This window comes from Furipterus horrens, unplaced genomic scaffold (genome assembly GCF_987537825.1).
Source record: "Furipterus horrens unplaced genomic scaffold, mFurHor1.1.pri manual_scaffold_5, whole genome shotgun sequence".
In the NCBI taxonomy this organism is placed as follows: domain Eukaryota; kingdom Metazoa; phylum Chordata; class Mammalia; order Chiroptera; family Furipteridae; genus Furipterus; species Furipterus horrens.
The window spans coordinates 168,817,256-168,845,247 of record NW_028327175.1 but is presented as its reverse complement, the minus strand read 5'-3'; the positions used below and the strand labels follow the sequence as shown (position 1 = coordinate 168,845,247).

The following is a 27,992-nucleotide window of genomic DNA, read 5'->3' as shown; positions in this document are numbered from 1 at the left end:
CCCAGGGAGGAGGCTGCCCTCCCCAGATAGACCTGAGGGACACAAAGCCTGGGCCTGTCTCAGAGTGCCCCTGTCCCCAAAAAACCTGCCTTCCCCTGGCTATGTGGGATTGAACAGATCCTTGCCTCTCTGAGCTCCAGCTTCTGCGGGGTTAATGTGCAGATAAGATGGCCAGGTGAACACAAGGCCCAGGGCATGGCTTGCCACCCTGAGGAACCCAGGGTTGTGGGTCTTGTGCTCCCACTGTCTGGGGCTCAGGCAGAAATGCCTTGCCAAAGATCACACAGGAAGTCGGAGTGGGAGCCAGCCTCCAACCCGGGACCCCTGTGTCCACCTGCTCCCTCAGCAGGCATTCACCGAACACCCACTGTGTGCTGGAGCTGAGGCTCTGGGTTCACACTTGGTTCTCTGCCCTTGTGTGTCTGTGAGCATGCGCCTATGTGTTTGTTTTGTTTTCCGTGGAAAGAAAACAAACCCAAGGTAAACATAGCCTGCCTTTCGACATCTCCCAGAGCCGTGGAAACCAGTAATTCCCCTGAACAGGAAGGATTTCCGGTTGGACGTAATGTCCATGTCCAGAGGCTGCCAGCTGCTGAGGGCTGGGAGGGAGCAGAGTCTGCTGTAGAAAGCAGTGTCACGGGACCCAGAGGGGACGACCCAGCTCTGGGCCCACCCCTGCCTTCTTTCTAAACTGACACCCACACCCATATTTCTCTCTGGGCTGAAGCTGAGACCCCCAGTGAGTGAGGGCTCACTGAAGGCACCCAGTGCAGGCAGGTGTCACAGCCAGGATTTGAACCCTGAGTTCTCACTCAGGACATTGCTTCAAGGGCAGACCTGATGCTGACCCCCAGGCAGCACCTGCACCCAGAGTTGCAAAGGCGAGGCAAGGAGTGAAGGTCCCAGGGGCTAAGGTGGCCTCGAGGGACAGGCAGCTCCAATCCACGAAATCCTTGGTATCAGGAGCCCTGTCGGCACCTGCTCCAGACACAGGGAAGGGAGACCATGCCAGTGTCCCAACCCTCGGGGGAGAGGGAGCCCAGTGCTCAACCACCCCTCCTCCCCACCTCGGCACCAGAACAGCTGGCGCTCAGGGCCCCTCCTGTGACCCAGACAAGGCTCCTAGCACCAACCCCTTCTTGGAATGTGTGATGTGGAGGCTCTGGGTCCTTATCTGTAATCTGGGCAATCAGGACGCACCTGCCAGCTGCAATGGATACCAAGCCATTCCTGTACCCAGCACATATTCCATGGTGACTGCATGCCTTCCCACCCACCCTGCTGCCTCACAGTCTGAGGCTGGGCCCAGGTGGCCATCAGCCTTCTGTGCTGGGTCACACCCACAGGTCCAAGTCTCCCCTGTGTCCTTCTAACAGTCCTGGCAGGAGCTGGGGCAGGGAACAATATGCCAATATGACAGGTGGAGAAATTAAGGCCCAGAAGGGCCCTGGTGTCCCAGACTGAGCAATGGGCTCTTCTGCTACACCCTCCAGCCTCCAAATTCTGTGCTGTTCTGATCCTGACAGGACTCCACATGGATTTCAAGGAGCCTTACAGGCCTTCAGCAAAACATTATGGCATCTCTCGGAGCCAGCTCAGTGCTCTGTATCAGGACTGGACCTCACGATGAGCTGGGGAGTCAGCCCCTCTGCCTTCAGATGCCCAGACCCCAGCTCCTCACGGCCTGGGAGAGGGAGAAGGGACAGGAGGTGCTGAGACAAAGAGGGATATGGGCTGGGGGAGGGCTCACGGCCTCTGAAGTGAGGCCTCTCTCTGTTCCCCAGAGCTCTGGCTAGAGCCCGTAACAGCCTGTTCTTGGGACAAAAGCCCTTCTAAATAGCCCTCTTCCCCATTTATCCAGAGATGTTAGAGGCTCTGTGCTGCCCCTGCCACACACTCTTAGACACACTCGCACATACACACAGTCACACACACTCATCACGCAAGTCACACACTCATACCCTTGTACATACAGGCACACTTATCACACAGTCACACACAGAGACAGCATCATACACACTTGCACACATGGAGACACTCATCACACACATACACATGCATCACACAAGTCACACATTCACACTTATACAGACACACTTATCACAAGTCACACACACTCATTACAGAAGTCAGATACACACGTACACTCACACAGTCACACACAGACACACTCATACTCATACTTGCACATACACACTCATCACACTCATACACAGTCACACTATACACAGGCACTCATCGCAAGTCACACTTATCTCACACACACACAGCCTCACACACACTTAGGCACACTCATACACACATAGTCACATGCTCACACTCATACACTCACATATACAGACGCACTCATTACACTCATAAACTTGCATACTCAGTCACACTTTCCCACACACTCAAACATACCTTCTCACACACATACTCACGCCCACAAACACCTGTGGCGTGGGAAGTCCTGGGGTGCCCTCTCTAGCTAGACCAGTGTGGTGTCCACAAGCCCATGCCCCTGGGCACCCCCTCTCTCTTACATCCCTTAACTAAGGCTCACTTTTAGGGAGGAAGAAACCCCAGCCCTCTAGGGGTGTGGACTTTTTGTAAACCTGTCCACCTCCTTCCCACAGGACCCCGGGCTGGGGTCCCAAACCCCTGGTGCAGGTGGGAGAAGCCAGGCCACCACTTGGCGCAACACAGTGCTCAGAGTCTGTCCTCATGCCTCAGGCAGAGGAGAGAATCCCTGTCCCGTCAGGTATGATGAGAGCACTGGGGCCATGTGAAGATGTCCTCGTCGATTAGACTCCTGCATATTTATGAGAGAAGGGAAACTGCCTGTGCTTTGTTTCCAAGTATCCAGAATATAGGACGGGGGGGCAGGGGGTGTTGAAACGAGACTGGCAAAATGATGACAATGGATGAAGAGGAGACAAGACCTGAGGACCAGTTGTATCCCTACTTCTGTGTGTGTTCCACTCCTGGGCAGGAGATGGGTTCAAAGGGGAGCCAGGCCAAGGGCTTACTCCCTGCCTCCTGCCACTGTGCCTGCCCTCAGCCCCTACACTCTGCCTGGGCCCCTCACACCTGCCCAGCTGGCCTGCCAGTCTTCTGCTGTACTTCAGAGCCAATAACCAACTAGTACAGGCCCCACAGTGGTCATTGCAGGCCTGCATGGAAGCCGGAACCCACACCAAGCCCCCAGCACAGCTGCCGATCCTGTCTCCACCTCTGTCTTTGGAAACTCCCCAGAGAGGCCCCTTTCCCAGTTGCAGGGGGAGCCCTGCTTCTGCATCCACTACCTCCAGGGTGAACCAGGCCTGGCCCCTGGGCTGCTCTCCTGGACAGTTGCTCATCCTCACCCTGCTTGCCTGGCTAGAGCCTCCAGGAGCCCTGGACGCAGGTCAGTCACCACCACCCCTGCCCCCTCCTCCATCTTGGTCCAGGAAGTGAAGGGGGGTCTTCTCCCCACCCCGAGCACTCCATGCTGAGCACTGAGCAGCATTCTCCTCTACCACCTTCTTAACATCCCCACACTCCCACCTGTGGTCACTTCTTGAGGTCAGGGGAGCCCTGCAACCTTTGGGGCAATTTAGGATCCAAGTCCTGCCTCATGTCTGGGATCAAGATAGGTACTGTGACCTCCATCTCTCCCTCCTCATCCTCACCCTGGTGAGGATGGTGAGATCAGATGGACTGGACACTGAACTACACCTTCACTACTTCCCAGCTGTCATCCTAAACCAGTTGCCTCCCCGCTCTGAGCCTTGATCCGATCCCTTGTGAAATGGGAAGGATAATGACTGCCTATCTACCTGAGGGTCATTGTCAGGACTGAACAAGATGAGGCAAAGCTCCAGGCACCTGGGATGTGCTCAAGAACCTGTTAGCTACTGCACTGGTCTTGGAGGAGGTGACAGTTACCTGGGCCTGCGCTGCCTCTGAAATTGGCCCCCATGGTTTCCCCTCTGCTTCTGCCTTTTAGTTGTCAGCCCCATGAGCTGTGTATTCCAAAGCTTTCACCTGACCAGGTGGCAGGAGATGAGGAGCCCCCGCCCTCTGGACTTGAACCTGTCTGGTGCTTGGCCTGTAGATCATTCCCCTTCCTTCCCCAGGCACCCACACTCTGCTAGATCAGATCTCTCTGGCTTCTGCTTCAGTTTCCCTTTTCTGCTGAAGTAAAAGACCCTCATCTAGCATTTAACTGGGCCTCCTGTCCCTGGGAACCTGGTCTCAGCCCTGACCCACAGTGGAAACTGCTTCAAACAGTGTGGCCCTGCTCTTCCCCCACATCCTTGCCAGCTCAGAAAAATCCCCACTTTCAGCAATCAGCTGGTCCCCTGCTTCCGCCTGGTGGCTGAAGCTGAGAACTGCAACTTTCCCGCTGGCAACAAGCCTGTAGTGTGGACAGAAAGAGATTTTTTTTCCTGCCATATCCCAGGTGAGTCCTGACCTTCGCAGCACAGAGCTACCCAGGCATTCATGCACCTATCTTGGGTAAAACTGTCAGGTTGTAATAATTGGGTCTCCTGACCCAATTATAAAGAAAATGTATGTACTATGTGAAGTGGAAACGACACAGAAAAAGAAGTAAAATATGAAAATTCCTAGTAGCTCATCTTCCCCCAGAGATCCCTACTGTCCAGAGTTTGGCAATATACTTCCACAGTCTTTTTGGTTGTATAAATATATGCATGTGTGCCCCGCCCTGGAGATCCCCAGAGTCTCCCAATTTAAGGCTGACCGAAGCTGCTTTTCCATATGAATGGCTGGTCCTGGCTCATGTTTCACAACTTCCTAAATCCTCACAAACAAGCAGCAGCCAGCCTCAGTGATCCCCCAGACCCTTACCTTTTGCTAAGTGGCCCCAGCCCCCAAACTAGGGCACTGGCAGCAGCCAGCCTCCATTCACAGCTCGGCTTTGCCTGGAAATATCAAGCCCAACACTAGTAGCAGCCATCTCAGATTGCTTCAGAGCTCAGGCAGGGTGCCCCAAGCAAAACACAGGTGGGAACTGAACTTGGCCTGCTCCACCTGGGAACCCCAGGGCCAGCACAAGCAGTGGACAGCTACGGACCACGTTGGAGCACCGCTGCACTGCCTCTGCACAGCTGAGCCTCCGTGGAGGGTGGAGTTGGTGGTCAGTGGTCACTGAAAGGAGACAGTAACACTTGCTGTTGTGGTGTGATTTGCCGAGCAGGCCTGTGACCTTGTTAAACATGACCGCCACTTTACTCTTCTGGGCTTCTGTCCCCAGGACTGGAAATTACTGGAAACCAAGAATAGAACAAATTGCTTCCTACAGCCACAGGTAACATTGGAACAAACTACAGCCTCTGTATTACAACACCCCAACAGCCCAAGGGCCACAAAACAGCAGCCCCCACACCCTTTTTAACTTAATTATAATTCAGTAAAAGATCAAAGCCCCTACCCCTCAAGGCTGGTGTATGCCTTTCTCTTTTCTTGTAGAGCGAATAAAAACTTTATTCTCTATACTTTCTCCTGCTTGTGAATTTTTTCACTGTCCACCCTAATAGTCACAGCCACTCCTTGCAGCTGACTGGCCTGGGCAAATCCCTCCCATTGACCTGCCAACAGCAACCAAGGCTAAATTACAAGAGGAGGGTATACTAAGCCCACACGAAGGGTGCACTGTAATGGAGTGCAGAGTAGGGGGAGTCCCCTGAAAATAGCAGACCATAATCCCTACAACCCTTAATTAGGGGAAGTGGATGATGGCTTTAAAATACTTTGCATAACAATGGCAAGTTAATAGCAGTGCCTTTCCTGAAGGGAAGAGGGTTGTTGCTCAGGGAATAAGGTGTACATGACTTAAACAGCGTATAGTGACTCATGACAGAGCCAGGGGAGGCAGATGCTCACCCCGGATGCCCCTGTGTCACTGGGAACTCTTGCCCTGACTACAGATAGCAGCCAAAAGAAGGTAAAAGATACAGGGGAACTGGCAAAAATGGTGGACCCTAACACACTGTAGGAGGGGCCAGATACGAGGTCATATAGGTAGTTCTGGGCCGGCTTTTAAATGAAAGTGGGTTGTAAGAGAGAGGGGGTCTGCCACAAAGTCTGGTGTGTAGGGGGAAGTCACAATGCCTGGAGTAAGAAAGAGGAGGCCCACTGGGAAGTCTGCCTGGAGAAGATGGTGGCAGAGTTGATGGAGCTGTGTGGGGACCTGCCAGGCCAAGCACATATTTGTAAGGGATGCTTGGAGCTGAACTGTGACCAGGAATGCTGAGCTGCAGACTTCTGCTTTTCTGAAAGACTGTACCTTTGAGTGGTGTATTCTGAAACTGGCCTGGTTTGGCAAAGGGAGGCAGGATTAAGTGTTCTGAGGTGTTTTAAAGGAACTGAGACTTAAAAGCAGAAATCTGCCATTATTCTAAATCTGTATAACCTTTAAATAAACAACCCCCCTTTTTTTCCCACTGAACTCTTGCATTGGGAGTCACACTTCTCAGTGGTGGGCAATCAAACCCCACAGCTGTTCCAGAACAGCATTGGCAGGGCTCTGTAACAGCACCTTGTGTACCCAGCTTGGGTGATAGGGGAGGTTGTGCCACTGGGCCCTATAGGACACCTACTACATTAGGCCACTCTACCAAGGCAGAGAGTCATAGCAGCTCTACCTAATACATATAAACAAACACAGGGTGGCTGCCAAAATGAGGAAACAAAGAGACATGGCCCAAATGAAAGAACAGGTCAAGACTCTTGGCCAAGATGGAGGCATAGACAGACACGTTTCATCTCCCTCCACAACTAAGAATTAATACAATTACTGTACCTCAAAACTAGAGGCAACCAGAAGTTCCAGAAAATTGAGCTGCAAGGAAGTCCAACAAACAAAGATATAAAAAAAAATACTCATCCAGACAGGTAGGAGGGGCGGGGCTGGGGCAGAGAGGACACAGTGTGGTGGTGGCAGCAGCGGTGCCAGCTGCAGGCCAGTGGAAAGTGCAGTCACATGTTTTAAAAAGTCAGGAGGGACACCTGGAGAGCGTTCCCAGATCCTGACCAGATTGCACAGCTCACGGGCCCAGTGCCAGGGTAAATCAAACCTCATTGCTTCTGACTATGCAAACCAGTGGGAATCGGGGCAGAGGAAGAAACTGCCAGTCTCTCAGCAGAGTCCACTTGTTTAAAGGGCTCCCACAGTCCTAGAACATCCACAGACCCACCCACTCTAGGAAAAACAACCAGGGCAACAGCAAACTGATGGATGCAAAGAGGCCCACTCAAAGACACATCATAATTAAAATGACAAAGGTTAAGGACAAAGAGAAAATTTTAAATCAGCAAGAGAAAAGAAGTTAGTTACTTACAGGGGAGTTCCCATAAGATTGTCAGCTGATTTCTCATAAGAAACTCTGCAGGCTAGAAGGGATTGGCAAGAAATATTCAAAGTCATGAAAAGCAGGAACCTCTATGATGATTGCTCTACTCAGCAAAACTATCATTTAGAATCAAAGGGCATATAAATAGCTTCCAAGACAAGAAAAAACTAAAGGAGCTCATTATCACCAAACTTTTATTATATGAAATGTTAAAGGGACTTATTTTAAAAAAAGGAGAAGATCAAAACTATGAACAATAAAATGACAATAGGTACATACTGGTCAACAATTGAATCTAAAAAATAAACTAAGCAAACAAGAAGAACAGAGAGAGAGTCATGGATAGAAAGACTGTTTTGACGGTTGTGAGATGGGATGGGGAATGGCGGAATGGGTAAAGAGGTGATGTAAAGTATGGTATAGGAAATGGAGTAGCCAAAGAATCTATACTCATGACCTATGGACATGAACAATGGTGTGAGGATTGCCTGAAATGCAATAGTGGGGGCTGCTGGGTGGAGGAGTGCAAAAGGGAAAAATTGGGACAACTATCATAGCATAATCAATAAAATATAATTAAAAATATGTTTGTGTGACACACACGCACACACACAAACACACACACAATCTGTCCAAAAGGTATCCAGCCATGTAATATGAAAAATAAAGACATTTATTGAAGAAAATACAAGATACAAGAAACACTGTACACAGCACAATGACACCTCAGTCCCTTTCAAAGTAGGCACCTTGAGACCTCACACAGTTCCAACCACCATAAGCTGCCCTGTCATATTTTCCTGAATCTCATGGACAGTCTTAACTCTCTTCCCTTTCAAAGGTAATTTTTGTTTTGGGAAAAGCCAGAAGTCACAAGGCATCATATCTGGGCTGCAGGGGGCTGAGTCATCTGGGTGATTTGATGTTTCACCAAAATACTGTGCACGAGATGTGAGGCACGAGCAGACACATTGTCGTGATGAAGCTGCCAATCACCAGTTGCCCATAGCTTCAGTCTTCTGAATCATCTGAATAGTTTCTGCAAAGGAATGTTCAAACTTAATGCAAAATTTGATGCAAATTTGTTGCCCTACTTAGTCATTTTCAATGCAATGGCCACACAGTACACATGCTCACTTAACGATGCCTACCATCCCCATTAACTAGTACAGTGAAGTCATCATTGTTCACACATGCACATTCCAGTTCACTTTCCATGGCTGTCAGGTTACATCAATGTTGCACAAACTATTCTCATTATATTAACAATGGCAGGATTTTTTCCGGACAGACCTCATATATGTTAACAGGATTATGCAACATGTTGTTTGGTGACTTGCTTTCTTCATCATCTTTCCCTGTTAGAACAGAGATCTGCCTCATTTGTTTAAAAGCCTATTATATTCCTTTATTGAGTAATGTATTTGTCAATTCCCTATTGAAGAACTGTTGTTTTTAAAAGTCAGTCTTTTTTTTTTTTTTATTACCTTTTTGTTGGTGCAGTAGGAAGATCTGGAGTCCAGAAAGCCAGGGTCTGACTTGACAGGTCTCAGGTGGCTGTTTTTTACCACAATCTTATGCTCCCCAGGCCTCAGTTGCCCCATCCACACACTGGGGCATTGGGCTTCGCCTAGAATCCTTCATCCTGGCGATTTCTCTGATCTGTGATTCCCATTGGAATCACAGCTTACAGGATCCTCTTTGGTACTGGTGCAGAGAGGGGGCCTGGGAGCCCAAAGACCCGTTTGAGGCCTGAAGCCCAGTGAGCACTTTGACAATTGTGGAGAGGAACAGTCTGCACTGCTGCCTATTCAGAACAGAGAAGGCCTGCTGCCCCTCAAGAGTGAGGCTGACTCTGAGGGAAAAACTGAGGTCTGACCCACCTTCCTCATCTGGTGTTCCCTGAAGACCCCCGGGCTGGCTGCTTTCTCTTGCGGGGAATGTGGGCCTATATATCTGGCTCCCCCAACCCCGTGCTGATGTTATATGTTACCCAATAAGAGAATTATTCTCCCTGTAAACACTTCAAATAATACAGAAGACAATTTCTGCTTCTGGCTGAGATGGAGTCTAAGAGACTCGATTTACCCTCCTGTTTTAAACAACTAAATCGACAGACAAAATATATAATACAATGGTTTTCAGACATTGGACAAGACAGCATAGAGCAGGAATTTTTGAGGAAAGGAAAACAAATGAGGTGAGCCCTACAGTTGCAGATGTGCTGTCTGGACAGTTTCTAGGTCACCATGCAGGGAAGGGAAAGTCACAGAGCCCAGCGTTGCAGAGACACAGTTGGGAATTTAGGAAGGCAAAGTTTGGGTAGACTTCAGATCAGGGTACTGAAAAGAAGAGAGCTGAACGAAGAAAAAAGAATGACCTAGAGAGGAGGAAGGTCCAGAGAGAGGGTTCCAGACATGTGCACATGGTTCCCTCAACTCCTCAGCTGGAAACTGCAGAGCACATGTATGTGAAGACATTACCTAAAACTCTAGAAAAGACATGAAAAAGGAGCGAGCGGAACTAAATCCCCAGAGCTCACAGGGGCAAGAAACAGTTTTGAGTTCCTACCAACCAGAATGCAAAACCTGATAACAAACAAGGGAGAGTACTTAGAATGATCTGACCTCAGCAGTGGGACAAAATTAGCCTTTGACTAAAGTGTTCTGGTCTCTTCTAACAAAGTTCAAAAGCCAGCCACAAAAAAAATAAAACTTTCCAAATAACTTATCTGCATTACAGAACAAAACTTAAGAATGTTTATAGAAATACAAAAAATATTCAGTACTTCAGTTAAAATGTCTGGCGTCCAATAAAAGTTAGGTATCTGAAGAAATAGAAATATAAGACCTATAATGAGGAGGAAAAGATGATTTAAAACAGACAAGGATATTAAAACCGTCATTATAACTGAATTCCATATGTGCAAGAAAATAGAGGGAAGCATGAGCATGTTAAAAGAAATATGGGCCCTGGCTGGTGTGGCTCAATGGATTGAGTGTCAGCCTGCAAACCAAAGAATTGTTAGTTCGATTCCCAGTCAGGGCACACGCCTGGGTTGTGACTAAGGTCCCCAGTTGGGGTATGCAAGAGGAAACCACACATTGGTGTTTCTCTCTTTCTCTTTCTCCCTCCTTTCCCCTCTCTCTAAAAATAGATAAACAAAGTCTTTAAAAAAAAGAAACATGGAAATTATTTTAAAGTGTATTTTATTGATTATGTTATTACAGTAGTCCCAATTTTTTCCCTTTGCTCCCCTCTGTCCAGTACCCTCCTTCCCTCCAGCAGTCTCCCCCACTTAATTCATGTCCATAGGTCATGCATGTAAGTTATTTGGCTTCACCCTTTTCTATACTGTTCTTAACATCCCCCTGCTTTGTTCCTACCAATTGTGCTTTTTGATCCCAGCACCATTTCCCCTTTTATTCCCCTTCACCTTTCCAGCTGACAGCCCTCCAAAGGATCATGTACTAAAGAACTTGTATCTAGACTATATAGCGCTCTTACAATTCAACAATAAAGACAACCCAATTTAAAAATGGGCAAAAGATCTGAATAGACATTCTTCAGAGAAGACATACGAATGAATGGCCAATAAATACAAAAGATGCTCAATCTCATTAGTCACTGGGGGAATGCAACTCCAAACTGCAACGGGATACCACTTCACATCTGCTACAATGACTAAAAGAGTATACATAACAAGTGTTGGTGGTTGTGGAGAAATTCAAACTCTCTTACATTGCTAATGGGAATGTAAACATTTGTAGCTACTTTGGAAAACATTTTGAAATTTCCTCAAAATGTTAAATACAGAGTTGCCATTTTACTCACCAATTCTTACATTCCATGTAAAATGATATAGTATCATCTGCAGGTTATCTGTTGTAAGTTAAACTATATATTGTAAACCCTGGAGAAACCACTAAAAATATAAAATGAATAATTAAATCTATCAAGTCAATAGTAAAGATAAAATGGAATCATTTCAGAAAAAATCTCATTCCAAAAGAAAGCAAATATGGAACAAAAAGCAGATGAAACGAAGAAAACAAATAGCAAGATGACCAATTTAAATCTAATTATATTCATAACTAGGTTAAATATAAATGGTCTAAATATCTAATTAAGTGGCAGAGATCATCAGATTGGATAAGAAAGCAATGCTCAAAGGATCACTTATGAGTCCATTTCTCTTAGTTGTAAATCCTCCTCCATTGCCCTGTTTGTGGTAATATTGCCACCTGACATTATATTAAGCTTTAACAGTAGAGGGCACCAGAGAGACACTTCAGTCTTTAGAGTTTCTCTCTCTCTCTCTCTCTCTCTCTCTCTCTCTCTCTCTCTCTCTCTCTCTCTCTCTCTTTAACCCCCCTAAGTAGGTAAATCCATGTTATGATAAGTATTTTCTAGCCTGGCTGGGTGGCTCAGTCAGTTGGAGCATCAGCTCTCACACCAAAAAGATTGTGAGTTTGATTCCTGGTCAGGGCACATAGGTAGGTTGTGGGTTCAATCCCCAGTTGGGTCATGCATAGGATGCAACCAGCTGATATATCTCTCTCTCTTTCCCTTCCTTTCTCTCTAAAATCAATGAACATATCCTCAGGTGAGTATTTAAAAATAATAATAATAATTTTTTTATATTAAGCTTCCCTTGTTGGAATGACTTTGTTGTTTTTGTATCCTGTTTGGACCCATCCAATATAGAATCGATACTGGAAACAATCCTGTGAGATAATCCACAAAGATGGGATTTAGAGAGTTGGCTGTGCTCTGGGATTTGAAGGCAGGGCTGAATGAGCTGCCAATGGGAAGTGAAATTCTGGTAATGTATGGCATGCAGTGACATCACACTTTATCATGCTATCCATGGTGTATAAGTGGTGAGAGAAGCATGTGCCTTGGGAGGCCAAGTGGCTGCAGCACTTGGCTGTTAATGGCAGTAGTGATGACCATAGGACTGTGGTGTGGAATGAATTACTTTGCACATGCTTGATTGTTTACCAAAATAAAATGACAAATCATGTCCTTTACTTCTCAGCTTAAATTATGGTCTGACTATAAAGCTACCAATACAACTCTAAAACATTTTCTCATTTTTTGTAATCATTGAACTGATGTCACTTAAAATCAAACAGAAATTTAATTATGTAGGTTGATGAATTATAACATAAAATTGAATTCACAGTCTCAATAAATTTGTCGTGTGAAAGGGCATTGATGGGAAAGAATGGGATCCTGAAATTTGTAATAAGGACATCTTGATGGATCCAAATGAAACAAATACCTTGAACTCTCAAGTCACTCTGTTCCTCCCTCGCCAGAAGTCACCCGCCCTCTGTGTCTGAGAATAGTCTTCTTTGCTTAAAAACACTATCATAACTTCACCTGGTATAGATGCTTTCAAACCTGATGCCCAAGACCCACCACAACCACTTCCATAATGAGGTCAAATCACACCATTTTCCAGAGGAACAGGAGGGGGTTCCAAACAGCTTACATGTGCACACACGCACAAGTGAGACTACTGATACAGATTTATAGATATAGTAGAGATGTCATACAACTCACCCATTTAAAGTATATATTTACAGATATCTACAACCCTCAGAACAGTCAATTTTAGAACATTTTCATCATCCTATTAAAGAAACCTCATACTGGACACTTCAGTTGTTACCCACTTATCTGTCCCAATCCCAACCCCTTCAGCCTTAGGCAACCACTAACCTACTATCTGTCTCTATAGATTTTCCTGTTCTGGATATTTCATATGAATGGAATTATGTACTATATAGTCTTTTGTGACTGGCTTCATATACTTAGGATAATGTTTTCAAGGTTCATCCATGTTGTAGCATGTATCAGTGCTTCATTCCTTTTTATAGTCAAATAATATCCCACTGATGAATATGCTACATTTTGTTGATTCATTTTCCCACTTGAATATTTGAGTTGTTTTAATTTTGTGACCATTATCAATAATGCTACAATAAACATTTGTGTACAAGTTTCTGTGTGGACACATTTTTCATATCTCTTGGGTGTAGACCAAGGAATGGAATTGCTGAATCATGTGTAAACTTTATATTTAATCATCTGAGGACCTGCCAGACTGTTTTCCAAAGCAGTTGGACCACCTTATATCCCACCAGCAACAATTATTTTCTCCCATTGCATGAGCTGTTTTTCACTTGCTTTATGGTGACCTCTGAAGCACAAACATTAAAAATTTTAACTTTGGTGAGGTCCAATTTATCTAATTTTTCCTTTGTTGATTGTTCTTTGGTGTTAGTATATCTAGAGTCCTTTGGCAAATCACTAACATATCCCTCATTATTGCTGAGCTCATCAAAGAACTTCATTTTTGCTATCCTGCTTTTCTTGTAGCATCTCCATTACTCTTTCTTATCATTTCTCTCTGCTAAAATTATTCCCCATCTGTTCACGCACGTTGCCCACCCTTTCCACTAGATCCTTTAATATAATAATCACAGTTATTTTAATGACAGGGTTATATCTGAGTCTGATTCAGTTCATTGCCTTATTAACAGTGTTTTTTTCCTTTCTCTTTCGTGTCTTTTAATTTTTTCATTTAATACCGAACATTGTTGTACAATAGAAGAGACTGTGATCTAGTATGCACACCAGAAAATGGGTATGCTGTTTCTTGCTTCAGTTATTTATTTTGGGGAATTGAGTTGATTGTCAGCAGTTGAATTGGGTTTGAGTTTTGGTGTTGGTGTCCTTGCCTTCAGAGCCAAGCAGGTGCAAATTCCTAGAGTAGTGGGCAGCTGCTGCCTGGTGCTTGGGGTAAAGATGGGGTGCTGAAGGGTTTTTCTCAGTGCTTGGTCTCCAGTTCCAGCTTTCGGCAGCACAGAAGGTATCTCTCTCTCTCTGTGCCTTTCCTTCTCACCCAGCAGTAGACGAGGCTTGGGGTGGGGAGCAGGAGGGCTCTCTGTTGTACTGGTCCAGCCTCAGTCTTAGGCATGCTTAAGTGTGCCTTTGCCCTTTTCCCTAGTGGTAGCTGAATCCTGGTTGCTATCAGTATAGGATCTTGGGCCCTGGATTTTTTCTTGCCTCTCCCTGAGGGTAATAATTTTTTCTTTTACCTTGCCCCAGCCACAGTGTACTTCTACTTCTTCAGGCGTGAAGGCAGTATTGGCCTCTCCCCAGTGGATTAAGAATTTTGGTTCACAGGAGAAAAGAATCTGGGGAAGTGAGCATGGCTTCATGTCTTTCTCCAGGAGCTGAAGATCTCCACAGGCCTGCACACCAAGGCAGGCCCCTTGGGTCCTCTACCATGCCCGTCTCTCTCCTGAGCATCAGTAAAGGCCTAGCAGAGAGACCTGGCAAGGGACTATGAACCCGCTTTGTGTGGGGAGCCCCCAGCTATTTCAGACAGACACACCAGCCTTTAACGATTCATCACAATTTCACCCAATTTCCTCTTACCCACCTGTTCTGCAGCCACGTCTTCCTGCAGAGCTCTGCCACATTGCGTCGCCCATCTCTCCTTGCAGGGTTTTGTTCCTCTTTGGAACTCATGTCACCTGGTTGCCTTTCTGAAGAACTCAAGGGAAGTTATGATTGTATCACTTATTCAGCTTTTTATTATTGTTGGGTAGAAATAATGATTTTGCAGCTTTCTACATCTTAAGCAAATGCCGAGAACTATACCAACTATTAATATGATAGGGTTATAGGTAATTTTAGTTTTCTATATTATGTATTTATGTAGCATTTACATTTTTACAAGTGCATTTGGTGTTGTAAGTAGAAAAAAATGAAGATATGTGTAGAAGCCAGGGTTTTTCAGAGAAACAGAACCAGGAGACTCACAGAGTGGTGGTGAAGAGACTGCGCCCCCTACCATCCAAGTCACAACTCCTTAAGTGAGTGTCCATCGCAAAATGTGTACAGAAGTAAATAACGACTCGGGGGGAGCCATGACCACCCTTGCCAATCTTGTCCACTCTGGCCTACACTCAAACATTCACTTTAGCAGAATTATTATTTTAAAGTTCACATTCTTAGATCCCTTCCACAGAGAATTGTATTCAGTAGGTCTCAGGGTGGCCCAGGAATCTGCATGCTTTACCAGCATCCCATGCTTCCTAGGAAAGCACTGCTTACCAGACCGAGAAACATTTGACATTTCTTTTCATGGCCCAACATTCCACAGAGCCCAGAGGATATGAAACTCTCCATGTTCTCACACAGGTGACACAAATTAAAGCTTGTATGATTCCACTGATAAAAAAAAAAAAAGTCCTAAAACAGGTAAAATTAATCTATAGCGATAGGATTCAGTAGCTGCCTTCAAAGGGGCAGGAAGGTAACTTTTTGGAGAGAAGGGAATGTTAATTTGGTAGTGGTTACTCAGCGTATGAATTTGTCAAAAGTCATTGACCTATATGCTTAAAATGTGTGAATTTTACTGAAGTCATCGTGAAAAGAAATCACATGTCTGAGAAAAATTTTATTTCAGCTATTTAAACACGTGTTTACTTGGCATCACATGATTATATTTCTGAGAACATGTGTATGACTCACTGACTCATTCATGCATAAGGTACCTGGTGCCAGCAATAAATCAGTATCTTATTTGTATATTAGTTAGGTTCCTGCTTTATATAAGAAATAAGACCAGGCTCAGGCGCTTGTGCGGAGTGCTGGGAAGAGAACTGCAGTAAATGGCCTCATTTCAGGAAACTCAGTTTTTGGGAAATTCCTGCATACTTGCTCTGTCCCCATACATCAGACTCCACTGGATGGATGCACCACGCACACACACACACACTCTCTCTCTCCCCATTCCTCCCCTCCTCATCAAAAGGGAATAACCAATAAACTAAACACAAGCCCCACAGGTTCTGTGACCCCAAGACCCCTTAGAAACCACCACAGGGCCAGCAGGTCACACTTCAAGAGGCTGTTAGTCAAACTTGTCAGTAGCACCTCTGCCTCCCTAGAGTTCCCAGAAGTCAAGAGAAAACTACACAAGGACTGAGTTGTGACCTCAGAATGTATATGATTTGAGGGCGGAGGCCTATGCCTTCTGAAAGGCCTTGAACATAAACTGGCATCTTGACTGGTGGGGTTGGAGTTCCAGCCCCTGCTCTGCCAGGTGACTCTTAGGCTCCCCTTGGGTAATCATGGACCCCTCTTGGGTCTTCAGTTTACCCATCTGTAAAATGTTGTACTGGGTGAGCAATTACCAATTATTATCTGGCTCAGATTCCATCCTTCAAGTGAAATTCCTTGCAGAGTCCCAATAACAAAAAAAATGGAGGATACCTAATTGAAAATGGGGTTCAGAGTCTCCCCCTTATTCTACCTTGAGGACCCCTAAGGCTCTTGCTGTTTAAAAACTGCTAGGTTGGCTGACCTCCCAATCCGTGCAGCTGAACTGACTTCATGGAAACTCTCCATTACTCAAGATGACGCAATCTAGCTGTGACTTCAGTGACTACATCAACCTGTGACCTCACAAAACCTGACTCACAACCCTATACTCCAAATGACCCAGATCTAGCCACTGACCTCAGAATGACTAGGACATGTGACCACACATAATCTTACTCAGGGAACCCCATGTGAAATAATTCTCTTCATATTGTGAACAGAGTGTGATTATTCCATTGTTTGGACTGTGTCAATCTGACTGTTTAAAGAAGCTTTCAGTCTTCCTCTTCCCTCCCCATCTGCCTTCCCTATGGATTCAGAAACACCTAGAAGTTAATTCCAAATTAAAATGGCATATCTCGAATAGTTAAGTCCATGCCTAACCTTAGATGATCTTAGATCCTTCTTCTAAAACCCTGACACACAGGCCTTGACAGGGTGGCTCAGTTGATTAAAGCATCATCTTGTATGCCAGAGGTTGAGGGTTCTATCCCCAGTGGGGGCGTGTATGGGAGGCAACTGGTGTTTCTCTCTCACATTGATGTTTCTCCCTCTCTCCCTTCCTCTTTCTAAAAACCAATGAACATATGGGAGGAAGGAAAAGAAACCCTGACTCATGGAAATGTCATCATCCCTATCACTCCAGAGAGCTTACTAAGATGTGTGGGGTACTGTGCTATGCTCTTTACATGCGTCACATCTGACCCTCACCACCTTGCCCTGGCTGGTTTGGCTCAGTGGATTGAGCGTCGGCCTGCGAGCTAAGTGTCGCTGGTTCGATCTTCCAGTCAGGGCACATCAGAGAAGGAAAACTCTGACTCCAAAAATCCTCCGCTGCCTTGCGGCATACCTCTTCAGGGGAAAGGCTAAGGGAGTAAACCCCGACAGAAAATCCGGAGCCGGAGTCCCTAAGGCGGTTTGACGTTGTAGTCAACACCGGCAACTCCTGCGGCGCACCTGAAGCCAAGCTGTATTGACTCCGTCTTTCCCTTGGACCCTTCAGCTGCGAAGAGAGGGGGGGTCTGCTGCATGGGCAACAGCAGACCCTCCATATCACCCTGCCCAGGCTCTGTAGCTTCAGCGTCATCGCAAGATGTCGATTCAACACGGGAGGAGACAGATACCGTGTCACTCTCGAGTTGGACTGCACAGCCATTCTTGGTGGTGCAGATAGACTCTTAAGAAGCTACACCATCGTCTCTCGAGACAGATGGCTGCCGACGACGACTCCATTGTGCAGCTGAAGAAAACTGAGGCTTAGAGTCACCAAGAGGCAAAGCTGGGATGCAGAGCGGAACCAGTGCCCATGGAAAAGCTCTGGGTGCTGATAGTTTGTCTGAGCCCCTTTCCTGACCTGTAAAACAGGGTGGCTGGAGCGATTAAATGACAGTCCATGGAAACGCCCTCGGCACAGCACCAGACACAGAGTAACTCCATAAAGGTTAGGGGTTACAGACTGCTTCCTAAAACCACCAGACAGAAGGCCTTTATAGAAAATAGGATTTATTTTCACATTTAAGGTGAACACAAATAAATGTCCCTGAAGTATATTATATACATAATCAGATTTAAGGTACTAAGTACAGAAAAATCAAGGCCCCCCCAGGAAATCCACGTTTGCTTTCTCCCAGAGCCCATGGCACTCACAGGCCATTTCCATTTTCCACGCAGGGATTCACATCGAGTAGGCATGGCTCGCAATGGCTTTGTTCCCAGGTTCATCTGCTTCTACCCCACAGACTCTCCTCAGAAATGACAGCAGCAAACCAATGGGATTTACAGTGGCTGGAATAAGCAGGCCTCACCCATGAGACCCTTCACAAAAGCCCTGATTGTGTTCCAGAGGACAAGCTCTAGAGTTCTGTGGCCTGGGCCACCAACTCAGGTCACAGCTCAGCACGGAGGAGTTAGTGTCACAGCTTTACCTCCAGGCAGTCTTGTTAATTAAATTATTCCAATTAGAAAGACATTAAACAGATACATAACAGGCCTTTTGCAGCAACTGGCTTTCCCTCTTGATCAAGGAAAAGGCAGAAACCTGAACTTGAAGCTAACCCACCACCATCCCCCAATGTCCAAGGCACATGTGAACTTGGGCTTGCGTAGTGCAGGATGTCCACAGCAGGGGTCCAGAAACAGGGTCACGAGGCAGGGTGAGCACTGAGGGAATAGTCTGGTGGGTCCTGGGGAGGTCTGACATTCCTTAGTTGCCTTCCTTGAGCACATGGAGCAAGCAAAGGCAACTCGATGGGACACCTTCACTGGGAGCCCGAGGCAGCCACCTGGGTGACTCAACACCCAGGTACAGCTGCTGTGGGCCTAGCACCCTGGCCACAGGGGTTAACTCAACTGGCCGCAATCTGTGATGACAATCTTCTTGGTTGTCTTCCCACTCTTGGAGCCAAAGGATTCTATTTTCTTCACAACATCCATGCCGTCTTTGACGCGGCCAAACACAACATGTTTGCCATCCAGCCTGCAAGGACAGGTGAGCCAGGTGAACAGAAACAGGAGCAGTGCACTATGAACCCACATCATGATCACTTGCTCATTGAACTATTTACCAAAAAATAGCAATTCTGAAAGGAATGCACACCGAAAAGCTGGATCTACTCCCCAAAGCTCCTGCTATCAAACCTGTTGAGCTCCCCAAAATACACGGAAGGATGCCTCCTTCCAGGGCATGTTCTGCCTTTCCCATACTGTGTGACCTTGCCTGGTAACCTCACCTATGAAAGTGACTTATTCTTGCTCTGCTCAGGGAGATTATAGGGTGCCAAACCACTCTAAAGAAATAAATGGAACTAGTTTAACAGTCATGAATCATGAGGTGAGAGCCAAGGTAACAAGTGTGCTGAGACCAAGTCCTGAGCAGTTCTCCTCTTGAGCGAGCTCCAAGAATCTAAAAGGCAGCTTAGTCCAGTGCCAGCAAGGCCAAGCCTGGTCACAGCCAAGGGCAGAGCTGCAGGATCCATTAAGGGTTGGCTCCATGGAAGAAGCAAAGAGCAGAGAGAGTCAGCAACAACCTACCCAGCCCCGACATACACATCCCTTCTGGCTTGGAGGTTAGAGACATCACCCAGGCCTCCCTCAAGTCCTCAGAAATGGGTTTTATCAAGTCTTAGCTCCTGGCCAGTTGTTTTCCCCTCAACCTCAGATACCCCAGGGCTGAGACTCTGGGCAGAGAAACTTATCCCTTAGTGGAAAGTTTACCAGGAAAGGCGTCCCTAAAATCCATGAGCATGTGGGGAAGAGGGCTCTACGGGGCTAGTAACTACTTTCAGGTCTTTGCTAAGGCCTGATGAAAACTCTGGTGTGACATCCAAATGCCTACCATAGCGTTTCCCAAGGTGCATTCCATGGGTGAGATAAGCCTGGGAAACAACAGGTAAAACCAGGCAAATGGGTTTCTACAACAGGCCATCTTGAGGTTCAGCAGCATCTCCCAAAGTACTTTGTGTGTGCAAAACACGCTGAGAAAAGTCTAGCTGATGGAGACAACTGGAAGCCTAATAAAGACAGAGCTGTGGGAACAGTCCACATTCTCCCTCAGTCCTCGCAGGGATTTTCTCTTTCTCTCCTACAGACATGCAGTCCTGGTGAGGGCTGTGTGCCAGAGCAGGCCTTCCTCTGAGAACATGCAAACCGTCCTGTACTGCCGCCAGGATGCCCCTCATTCTCAGAGGGCCTGGAGCCTGGAGCATGGAACTCACCAGTCAGTCTTTATGGTGCAAATGAAGAACTGGGAGCCATTGGTGTTGGGGCCTGCGTTTGCCATGGACAGGACACCTATAAAAACAAGCAGGGGTGAGCCATGCTGCCCCAAGAGGCATCTCACCTGGGAAGTCAACCAAAAGAGCAGATGGCTCAAACCAAATCAAGCACATGTGAGTTTGAAGAGCCTGGAGCTCAAAAGAGAAAGCCAGGGCCCAGAGAATGACCAGCTCCCGGGGGCCTGTCCTCCAGAGGAGGGAAAGGGCCTTGCGGAAGCTCTCACATTGTACCCCGGGTCTCAAAGGTGACACATGGCTGCGGTTTAACTTAGAACTCTCCCCCTTGTCAAGTTTCCAAACAATAGTTTGTTTTTAAACTGAGAGCTCAGAATGAAAAAGCTCTTGCAAAACTCAACAAACCAGCCTGTGCACTGAAGGAAGGCGCAAACTGAATACTGAGCTATCAGTAACCAGATTGCAGCCTCCCAGGGCTGCTGGGCAGGGCAGGGGCTGGGTCAAAGCTTGGGGCACTCAGACTGGGGAATGGTGGCACCCCCACTCACCTGGCCCCTCGTGCTTCAGTGTGAAGTTCTCATCAGGAAAGCGGCTCCCATAGATGGACTTTCCCCCTGTGCCATTATGGTTGGTGAAGTCTCCAGCCTGTGGGTACAGGGCACCTTCTGAGTGGCTGTCACCAGAGCTGGCAGGGGACACTGCTACAACACTAGGAAGCCCCTAACCATCCTAAGTCCCACAATACCAGAAGCCCTTCAGGCATAGGAGTCAAAAAGCATCCAATTATATAAAGACTAATAAAATAATACGAAAAATAAGCAAAAGTAAAATGAACTTAAATGTTTTCTAAGATAACTTTCCTGGTTTCTGAATGATTCACTTTTTGTCTGAGCAAGTTTTTACATGATCCTCAAAGGATGACCAATGACATGATTCTTAATGACCCAGAATTTTCTACTCACTACTCTTAGAGAATAAACAGGGAGGCACCCAGGAGCCCCTGATCCCATGTCTGGTCTGTGGGGAGCACCAGCAGCTGCCACAGAGCCAGTTCCTTGTGCTGAGTCCTGTCCCTGTCCAGGATCTTCTCCTGACATGCCCAGTGCTGTCCCTCTGCTTACAGATCCAATGCAGAGTCCACCCAGGGCTGGCATCCTTCTTCGGGTCTTGTCTGAGGCGTCCATGGCCAGAGGAGCCCAAAGGTGGCCACCCCAGCCCCAGGCTATGCTACCATTTTCCTCAGGTCACAGGGATGACCTGATCAACCAACTGAGGCATCCACAAACACCAACAAGGTGTCCCCAAAGAGGGACAATACAAAACCCTGAACTGGCTCCTGGTGCTACCAGCTCAGGCCCCAGCTTTGGAAGTCTCGGCCCTTGCCTGTCGCTGTTCAGAGGAAGACTAGCTCTGCACAGGACACCCACTTAAGTTCCCAGGAGCCTCTGAGACAGAAAGCTACAGGCTTGGGCAAAGCCTGTCCCATACCAGAGCCTCCCTGCCCCTCCTGTGGCATTTGCCACATTTGCCACATCAGCAAGCCCAGCCCCAAACCACTGACACTTACCACCATATGATTACAGCCACAAGGAGAGGGTGGAGGGAATGGGGAGAGAATTTCAGGCTGAAAGGACTTCAAAGAGATCAGGACATCCATATCCTTGCCTCAGGACACAAACTGATCTAGCAGGGTCTGACCTAACAGAACAGTCCCCAAGGAAGCACAAGTCCTGACCCTGAGGAAGTTCTTGCTGCCACAAGCTACCCTAAAACCTCTGACACAGCAATCCTAATGCCTCTGACAAATGAGCAGAACACATGACTAAACAATATATTCATTCAACCAAGAGAGATGCTTTTCTCTGGAAAGAGAAACTCCTAGTCCAGACCTGTATGTTCTTGTTCGTGCCCTCTCTCTCTCCCTCCTCTTCCTCTTCTCCCATGCCATGTGCTCAGTGTGATACTCAGAAAGACAGAGGCTATCTGAATACACTAGTCCTCTAAAGCTAAAGCCTTAAGATCTACCTCCCACGCACCTCCATCCCTAATGTCAGTGCCCCCTTCCACAGGCTCAACTGTCCCCACTCAGCCTGGCAGGACCATCCTGCCACTCACCCTGTTGCTTCACTTCAGGGGCAGGGGAGGGCAACAGCAGCACACACAAGTTCTAGCCTCTCAGGTGAGAGGACAGGCCAAAAGAATCATTACAGTTGACCTCCATTCAGTACTTTGCACGCATCAGGCACATGCTCACACATCAGTCCTCATAACATGCTATGAAGCGGCCCCCACTTACAGAAGACGAACCTGAACAGAGAGGGCCACAGTACCTGGCACATGAAGGATGGAATCACTCTGTGAAATGTGGAGCCTTTGTAGCCAAAGCCCTTCTCCCCGGTACACAGGGCTCTGAAGTTCTCTGAGGGAGGAAGGGAGAGGCAGGTAAACAGGGTCAAGCCTCAACTCAATCCCAGGGGTGAGAGACCTCATTCCAGCCAGCATCCCCTCTCATCCTCCAGGAGAGCAGGGCATGGAGGACTCTAGGCCTACTTCCTGCATCTGTTCTGGCTATGTGACCTGGGATAAGTCACTGACCTCAGTAGCAGAACATACAATCCTAGCTGTTTCAGCACCAGGTCAGGGGGACAGGAAGTCCAGGGTTGTAAGCCACCTCCCTGCCACACTGGGCACCAGGAGAGAGGAAGCTGTCCCACGGAAATTTACATGTGCCTTCTATTGATACTGAAGCTTCTACCAGACAGGTGGGCAAAGCCAACACTGAGGCCCAGAGAGGGACAGAGGCTGCCCCAGGGCACAGTAGCTGAGCCACACATGGAACCCCATCTGGTCCCAGATCTCCTTGCCTAGATCTCTCTTACCAGCACACCCACCTCACCTTGCCCCTCTCTCTTCCTTCCACCTAGACCAGACTCAGGAGGGCCCCAGGCACTGTCTTACCTGCTGTCTTTGGAACAACATCTGCCTTCAGCTGTAGGGAGAGGGACAAGAGAAGATGATCAGTCAAGAGGCAGGTGAAGGAAGGAAGCTCCTCAGTGACCAAGCAGACTGAGAAAGCACCATATGCCATTCCATTCCTGTTACTCCCAGCCCTGCGTAGGAGGCAGCCTAAGCAGCTATCATTTTTGCCAGCTGCTTCCTGAATCCAAGGCTGTGAGGAGGCAGGCTCGGTTTCCTAATGTGTCAGGAGAGATCACAATGCCATCCTGACCGCTTCCCTGGGGGATAACTGGCATAGCTACTACAGCAGGGCCCAAGCATCAGACTCAGGGCCTGGGGAGAGAATCCAAGGGGGAGCCAGTCCAAGCTCCTCACTAAGCAGATGGGAAACAGGCTGAGAGAGAGGCAAGAGGGGTGGATTTAAGGGGAGGCTGGAGCCCCATCCAACCTGGCCTCTTGCCTCCCAGCTTCAAAAGCCACCCTGGTCCCACACTACTGAAATAAATGGGAGCAGAACTGGTGCTCTCTATGTTCCAGAAGAGGGAGCTGAGATTTAACTGAGACCCCTTTGTTAAAAATAGGGCCAAGCTTGAAGGCTACACCAAGTTTCTATTACCTTCCCGCTCTGTTACCTTAAGGACTCTTTGCTTTGTTTTGTTTTTTTAAACGATTTTATTTATTTATTTTTTAGAGAGAAGGGAGGGAGAGAAACATTGATGTGTGAGAGATACATGGATTGGTTGTCTCTCACACGCCCCCAACTGGGGACCTGGCCAGCAACCAGCAACCCAGGCATGTGGAAAGGCTGACCTAGAATCCAACGGGTAGCCTTTTCCTTCTCAGGCCAGCACTCAATCCCACTGAGCCACTCCAGCGACGGGTACTTTGTTTTTTGAAAAGGCCCAAGTCAGAGGCAGGAAGTGAGTGTCGCCCCAGAAGGGTGGCTGGGGTTGGAACTGGGCTCCGGGTACACTGCCCAGACCCACCGTCTCGGGGGCCACCTGGTGGCTGGAGCCCGCTGCCTACCCAGCTTGTACGGGTCGCACTGCGCGAGGCAGAGGCTCCAGCCACCCTCACTCATTCTGCAGAGCCCGGAGGGTGAGCCAGATGGCAAGGGCCGTGCAACACTCGCCTTACGCAAAGGCCGCCACGTGAGCTCCCAGCCAGGCCGCCAGCGGGACCCAGACGCCCGACACCAACCTCGGAGCTGGGGATCTAGGTTCCGCCTCCGTGAGGTCTTGGAACCCCGCACCCCAGGTGTGCTAGTGGGGCCGGGCCCTCACCATCTACGTCCTGACCTTGAGCTTTCTTATCCACACGTACCCTACCCCCCGCACCCACTTCTCCAAAGTTCTGAGGGGAGACCGGAAAAGACCAATCCGATGCCTTCTTACAGACGGGGAAACTGAGGCCTAGAGCCCGGGAGTGGGAGGCAAGGTCACTCAGAGAGCCAGGCACAGCGCTGCACCAGGGGCCCGGGCTCTTCCAAGGACGTCCCCCACGCTCATACCGGCGTGGCCCAGTCCAGTGGTCTCACCTCCAGCACCACGCGGCCAAGAGGCTGCCCGTCGGCGCCCACGTCCAGGTACACTAGCGGGTTCCCAGCGGAAGAGGCCGGGTCGCGGGCGCCGCCGCTACAGGCGCGGGCCGTGGGCCGCAGCGGCAAGGAGCGTGGGACAGGGAGCAGGCCGAGCAGACGGGAACCGCACCGCAGCGCCAGCATGGCGCACCAATCGGGTCCGATCGGGACGGGAGATCGGCGGTGAGAGCGCTGAGGACAGCCGCGAAGGTCACGCGCACCTGAAGACTCTAGTCCACCGCCGCCGCGGACTGGCGCTTTTATTGCCCCGGCAGGCCTCGCGGTCCCGCCCCATCCAGCGCCCGCCCCGCCCCGCCCCGCCCCGCCCCGCCCCGCCCCCTTCGAGCCTGTCCGCGGGCGACCCCTGCCGGCCTCGGTGGGCAACGCAGTCGGACTAGTGGGGAGGCTCATTCACCAGGGCCAGAGACCTGAGGGACAGACACGACCTAGGCAAAGGAGTCCAGTTCCGTTTTATGAGGGCCCCGAAGACAGACAGAGACAAAGAGAAATGGTGGCACTGAGAGTCAGTCAAGGAAAGGTGGAGAGGAGAGGCTGGATTGAAGTGAGTGGTGGCAGGAGGAGACAGGCAAAGACCCTCCCATGGTGACCACAGGCTTGTCCTATCCACAGATGCTTCTAGATAACAGATCTTCATCCCACAAGACTGGAAATTTTGCCTGGGCCTGTCATGCTCCCACAGGCCCCTAGCTCTCCACCAGAACTTGTCTGACTCCTCCTCCTCAACCCACAGACAGACAGCCCTGGTGCAAGCCGGCTCCTGGTTCCCCTCCCCCCTCCACTCAACCAGAAACAGACTTTCAGTTAACCGCACAGAATCTGTAGGTGTTACAGCACAGGAGCCAGAGCATAGGGAGTGCAGGGAAAGTGAAAAAGCTAGACAGAAAGAAGAAAGGGAACTGAGCGGAGGAACTACGGGGAGGGAGACTTCACAGAAGCCTGCGAGGCATGGGAGGGGCACAGTAAGTGATTACAGGCAGAGGTCCTGAGAGAGCATCTGGACCAACACCTGTACCCTCCAGCTGGGAAATTGAGGCCCAGAGAGAGGAGGACACTGTCCAGGCCTAGGAGAATGCTACAGTCCTCGCCACCAGCCTGTACCAGTCCTCCCAGGCCTCTCCGGACCTCAGTTTCCCCTCTGGAGAATAAGGGTGTGATGATAATCCTTACTCTGCTTTTTTCCCAGGTCTGATCCAAGGATAAAATGAATGAGAGACAGAGGAATTTGTCAACTGTTAAGTACTATGCCATGAACATCACTGATGGAGAGAGTCTAAATGGTCTTTGCTCAGAGTTTGGGGCTCAGGCTGCAATGTGTCTCAGATGCAGGGGCTCAGAGGCCTCAGAAGCCAGAGAAAGGTGGTAGCTGGGCCTTGAAGTCAGACAAACTTGCGTTGAGACCAGGAAGGGGCTGGCAGCAAAATGCTGACCCAAGCAAATTCATGAGGTCAGAGCAGAGTGTCCTAGCCTCATGATAATGCTGGTTTGGCTCTTTTGGGTAAGTTTATAGTCCCCTTTTCTGTATTCCTGGTCTAGGAGAGCCTGGTCACTCAATGAAGCCCCAATGGCATCCCAGTTGCTCTCCAGGCTCAGTTCAGAATGTGGCCTCACTCTTTCCTGAGGAATGCCTCCTCCTTTCACGTAACTGTGATCTGAAGTAGAACAGTCCTGAGGGGGAGCCCATTACTCCCTGGCCCATCTGGGCCCTCAGCTCATCACCCAGATTACCCAGTATCTGTGCACACTGTAAATTTGAAAGAGAAAGAGAGGAATCACCCCTTGCCCTCAGCTCACACAGTCTTTAGCCATGCCAAGTGGACTAGAGGTACCCTATTGCCCTTCAAGCCTGCTTCTGGAGGGCCTCAGTTTATCTTCCACCCTGCTGAAGCATGAGCAACCCTACTTGGGAAGAGCTGCCTTTATTCACTTGGAGTCTGTCTGACTGCAAGCTCAGGGTATGTCAAGGATATGTCAAGCCTTTCTCACCATCATCAAGGAGCTAGTTATTGGGACAGGGTGAGAAGGGTGAGAAGGGCAAGAGAGGCAAGCTTTGAACAAACAACACAGCAAGATAGAAGCTGAGGAGTTAGCCAGGAGGCTGCAGAAAATGGGAACGGGGGAGAGGTTTGCCCAGGGATCACATGAGGGGCAGAGACACAAAGATGTGGAGAGGAGACTCCAGAAGGGGAATGAGCCAAAGCCAGCTCAGAGCTGGGAGATATCAGGGCACACCTTCAAGCCAAAGCTGTAATATTGACCATGAGCTTAAAGGCTTTGAGGTGGGGGTGGCAATCACAGAGGGCCCTGAAGGCCAGGCTGAAGTCTAATGTTGTTGGATAGAACTGGTGATTCATTGATGGTGCAACGCCTCCATCCCCAGGACCCTGGACCCGAGAACTAGCTTCCTTCACTCATGTTACTCCTTCTACCCTCTTTGGAAAATCAAACATCTTCATTACCTTCTCACCAAAGAGAAAAGTTCCACCTCCCCCAACAGATCAGCTGTGTGGTCTCTACCTGTACTGTCTTTAGTGACATCAGGAAGAGGGATAGTTCTTGGGCTGAGTTATGAACCAAAAAGTGCCCAGCCCTTGAGGACTTCTCACCTAGGTGAGATAGGCAGGTATCTGCACTCACCTGGCTCAGAGGCTATTTCATCCTCAGAAATAGGGGTTTCTCCATTACTCAACCCAAGTGGCTTCTTATTCAGGGTGTTAATGGTTTTCATAACCCATGGATCCTATAACACCAGTCTTTAGACCTCACAGAGCCAAAGAACAGTCAGGTCATGTTGGGCTCAGAGATGAATAATCAGGGTTTGCAAACTCAGACATTTATAGAGGACAGGAGGTGACATCTGTGAAGGAAGCATGCTGTGTAAGGCTCTAGAAAGTAAGGGGAGGTGACATTATGTCCAAATATCTTAATTAAAGGGGCAATTGCTGTCCAGGCTAGCCAATT

At 48.5% G+C, this 27,992-nt stretch overlaps 1 protein-coding gene across 1 annotated transcript; it reads right to left on the bottom strand.

Moving 5' to 3' along the window:
• Positions 1 to 18,234: 18,234 nt before the first annotated feature.
• Positions 18,235 to 25,257, bottom strand: PPIF (peptidylprolyl isomerase F). Its single transcript, XM_090278290.1, has 6 exons — positions 24,972 to 25,257; positions 23,435 to 23,465; positions 22,807 to 22,895; positions 21,025 to 21,121; positions 20,462 to 20,537; positions 18,235 to 19,224 (listed from the first exon to the last, which is right to left on the bottom strand). The coding sequence occupies exons 1-6, from the start codon at positions 25,155 to 25,157 to the stop codon at positions 19,089 to 19,091; spliced, it is 615 nt and encodes a 204-aa protein (XP_090134416.1). The 5' UTR covers positions 25,158 to 25,257; the 3' UTR covers positions 18,235 to 19,088.
• Between the last annotated feature and the right edge of the window lie 2,735 nt (positions 25,258 to 27,992).

Excerpts from the sequence above, each read along its gene's own strand:
- PPIF (XM_090278290.1), bottom strand. The coding sequence starts at position 25,157 with ATGCTGGCGCTGCGGTGCGGTTCCCGTCTGCTCGGCCTGCTCCCTGTC. Across the intron at positions 22,896-23,434 it reads TGTTGTTCCAAAGACAGCAG|AGAACTTCAGAGCCCTGTGT; the intron begins GTAAGACAGTGC and ends TTCCTCCCTCAG. Across the intron at positions 21,122-22,806 it reads TTCCATCCTTCATGTGCCAG|GCTGGAGACTTCACCAACCA; the intron begins GTACTGTGGCCC and ends CTGTACCCACAG.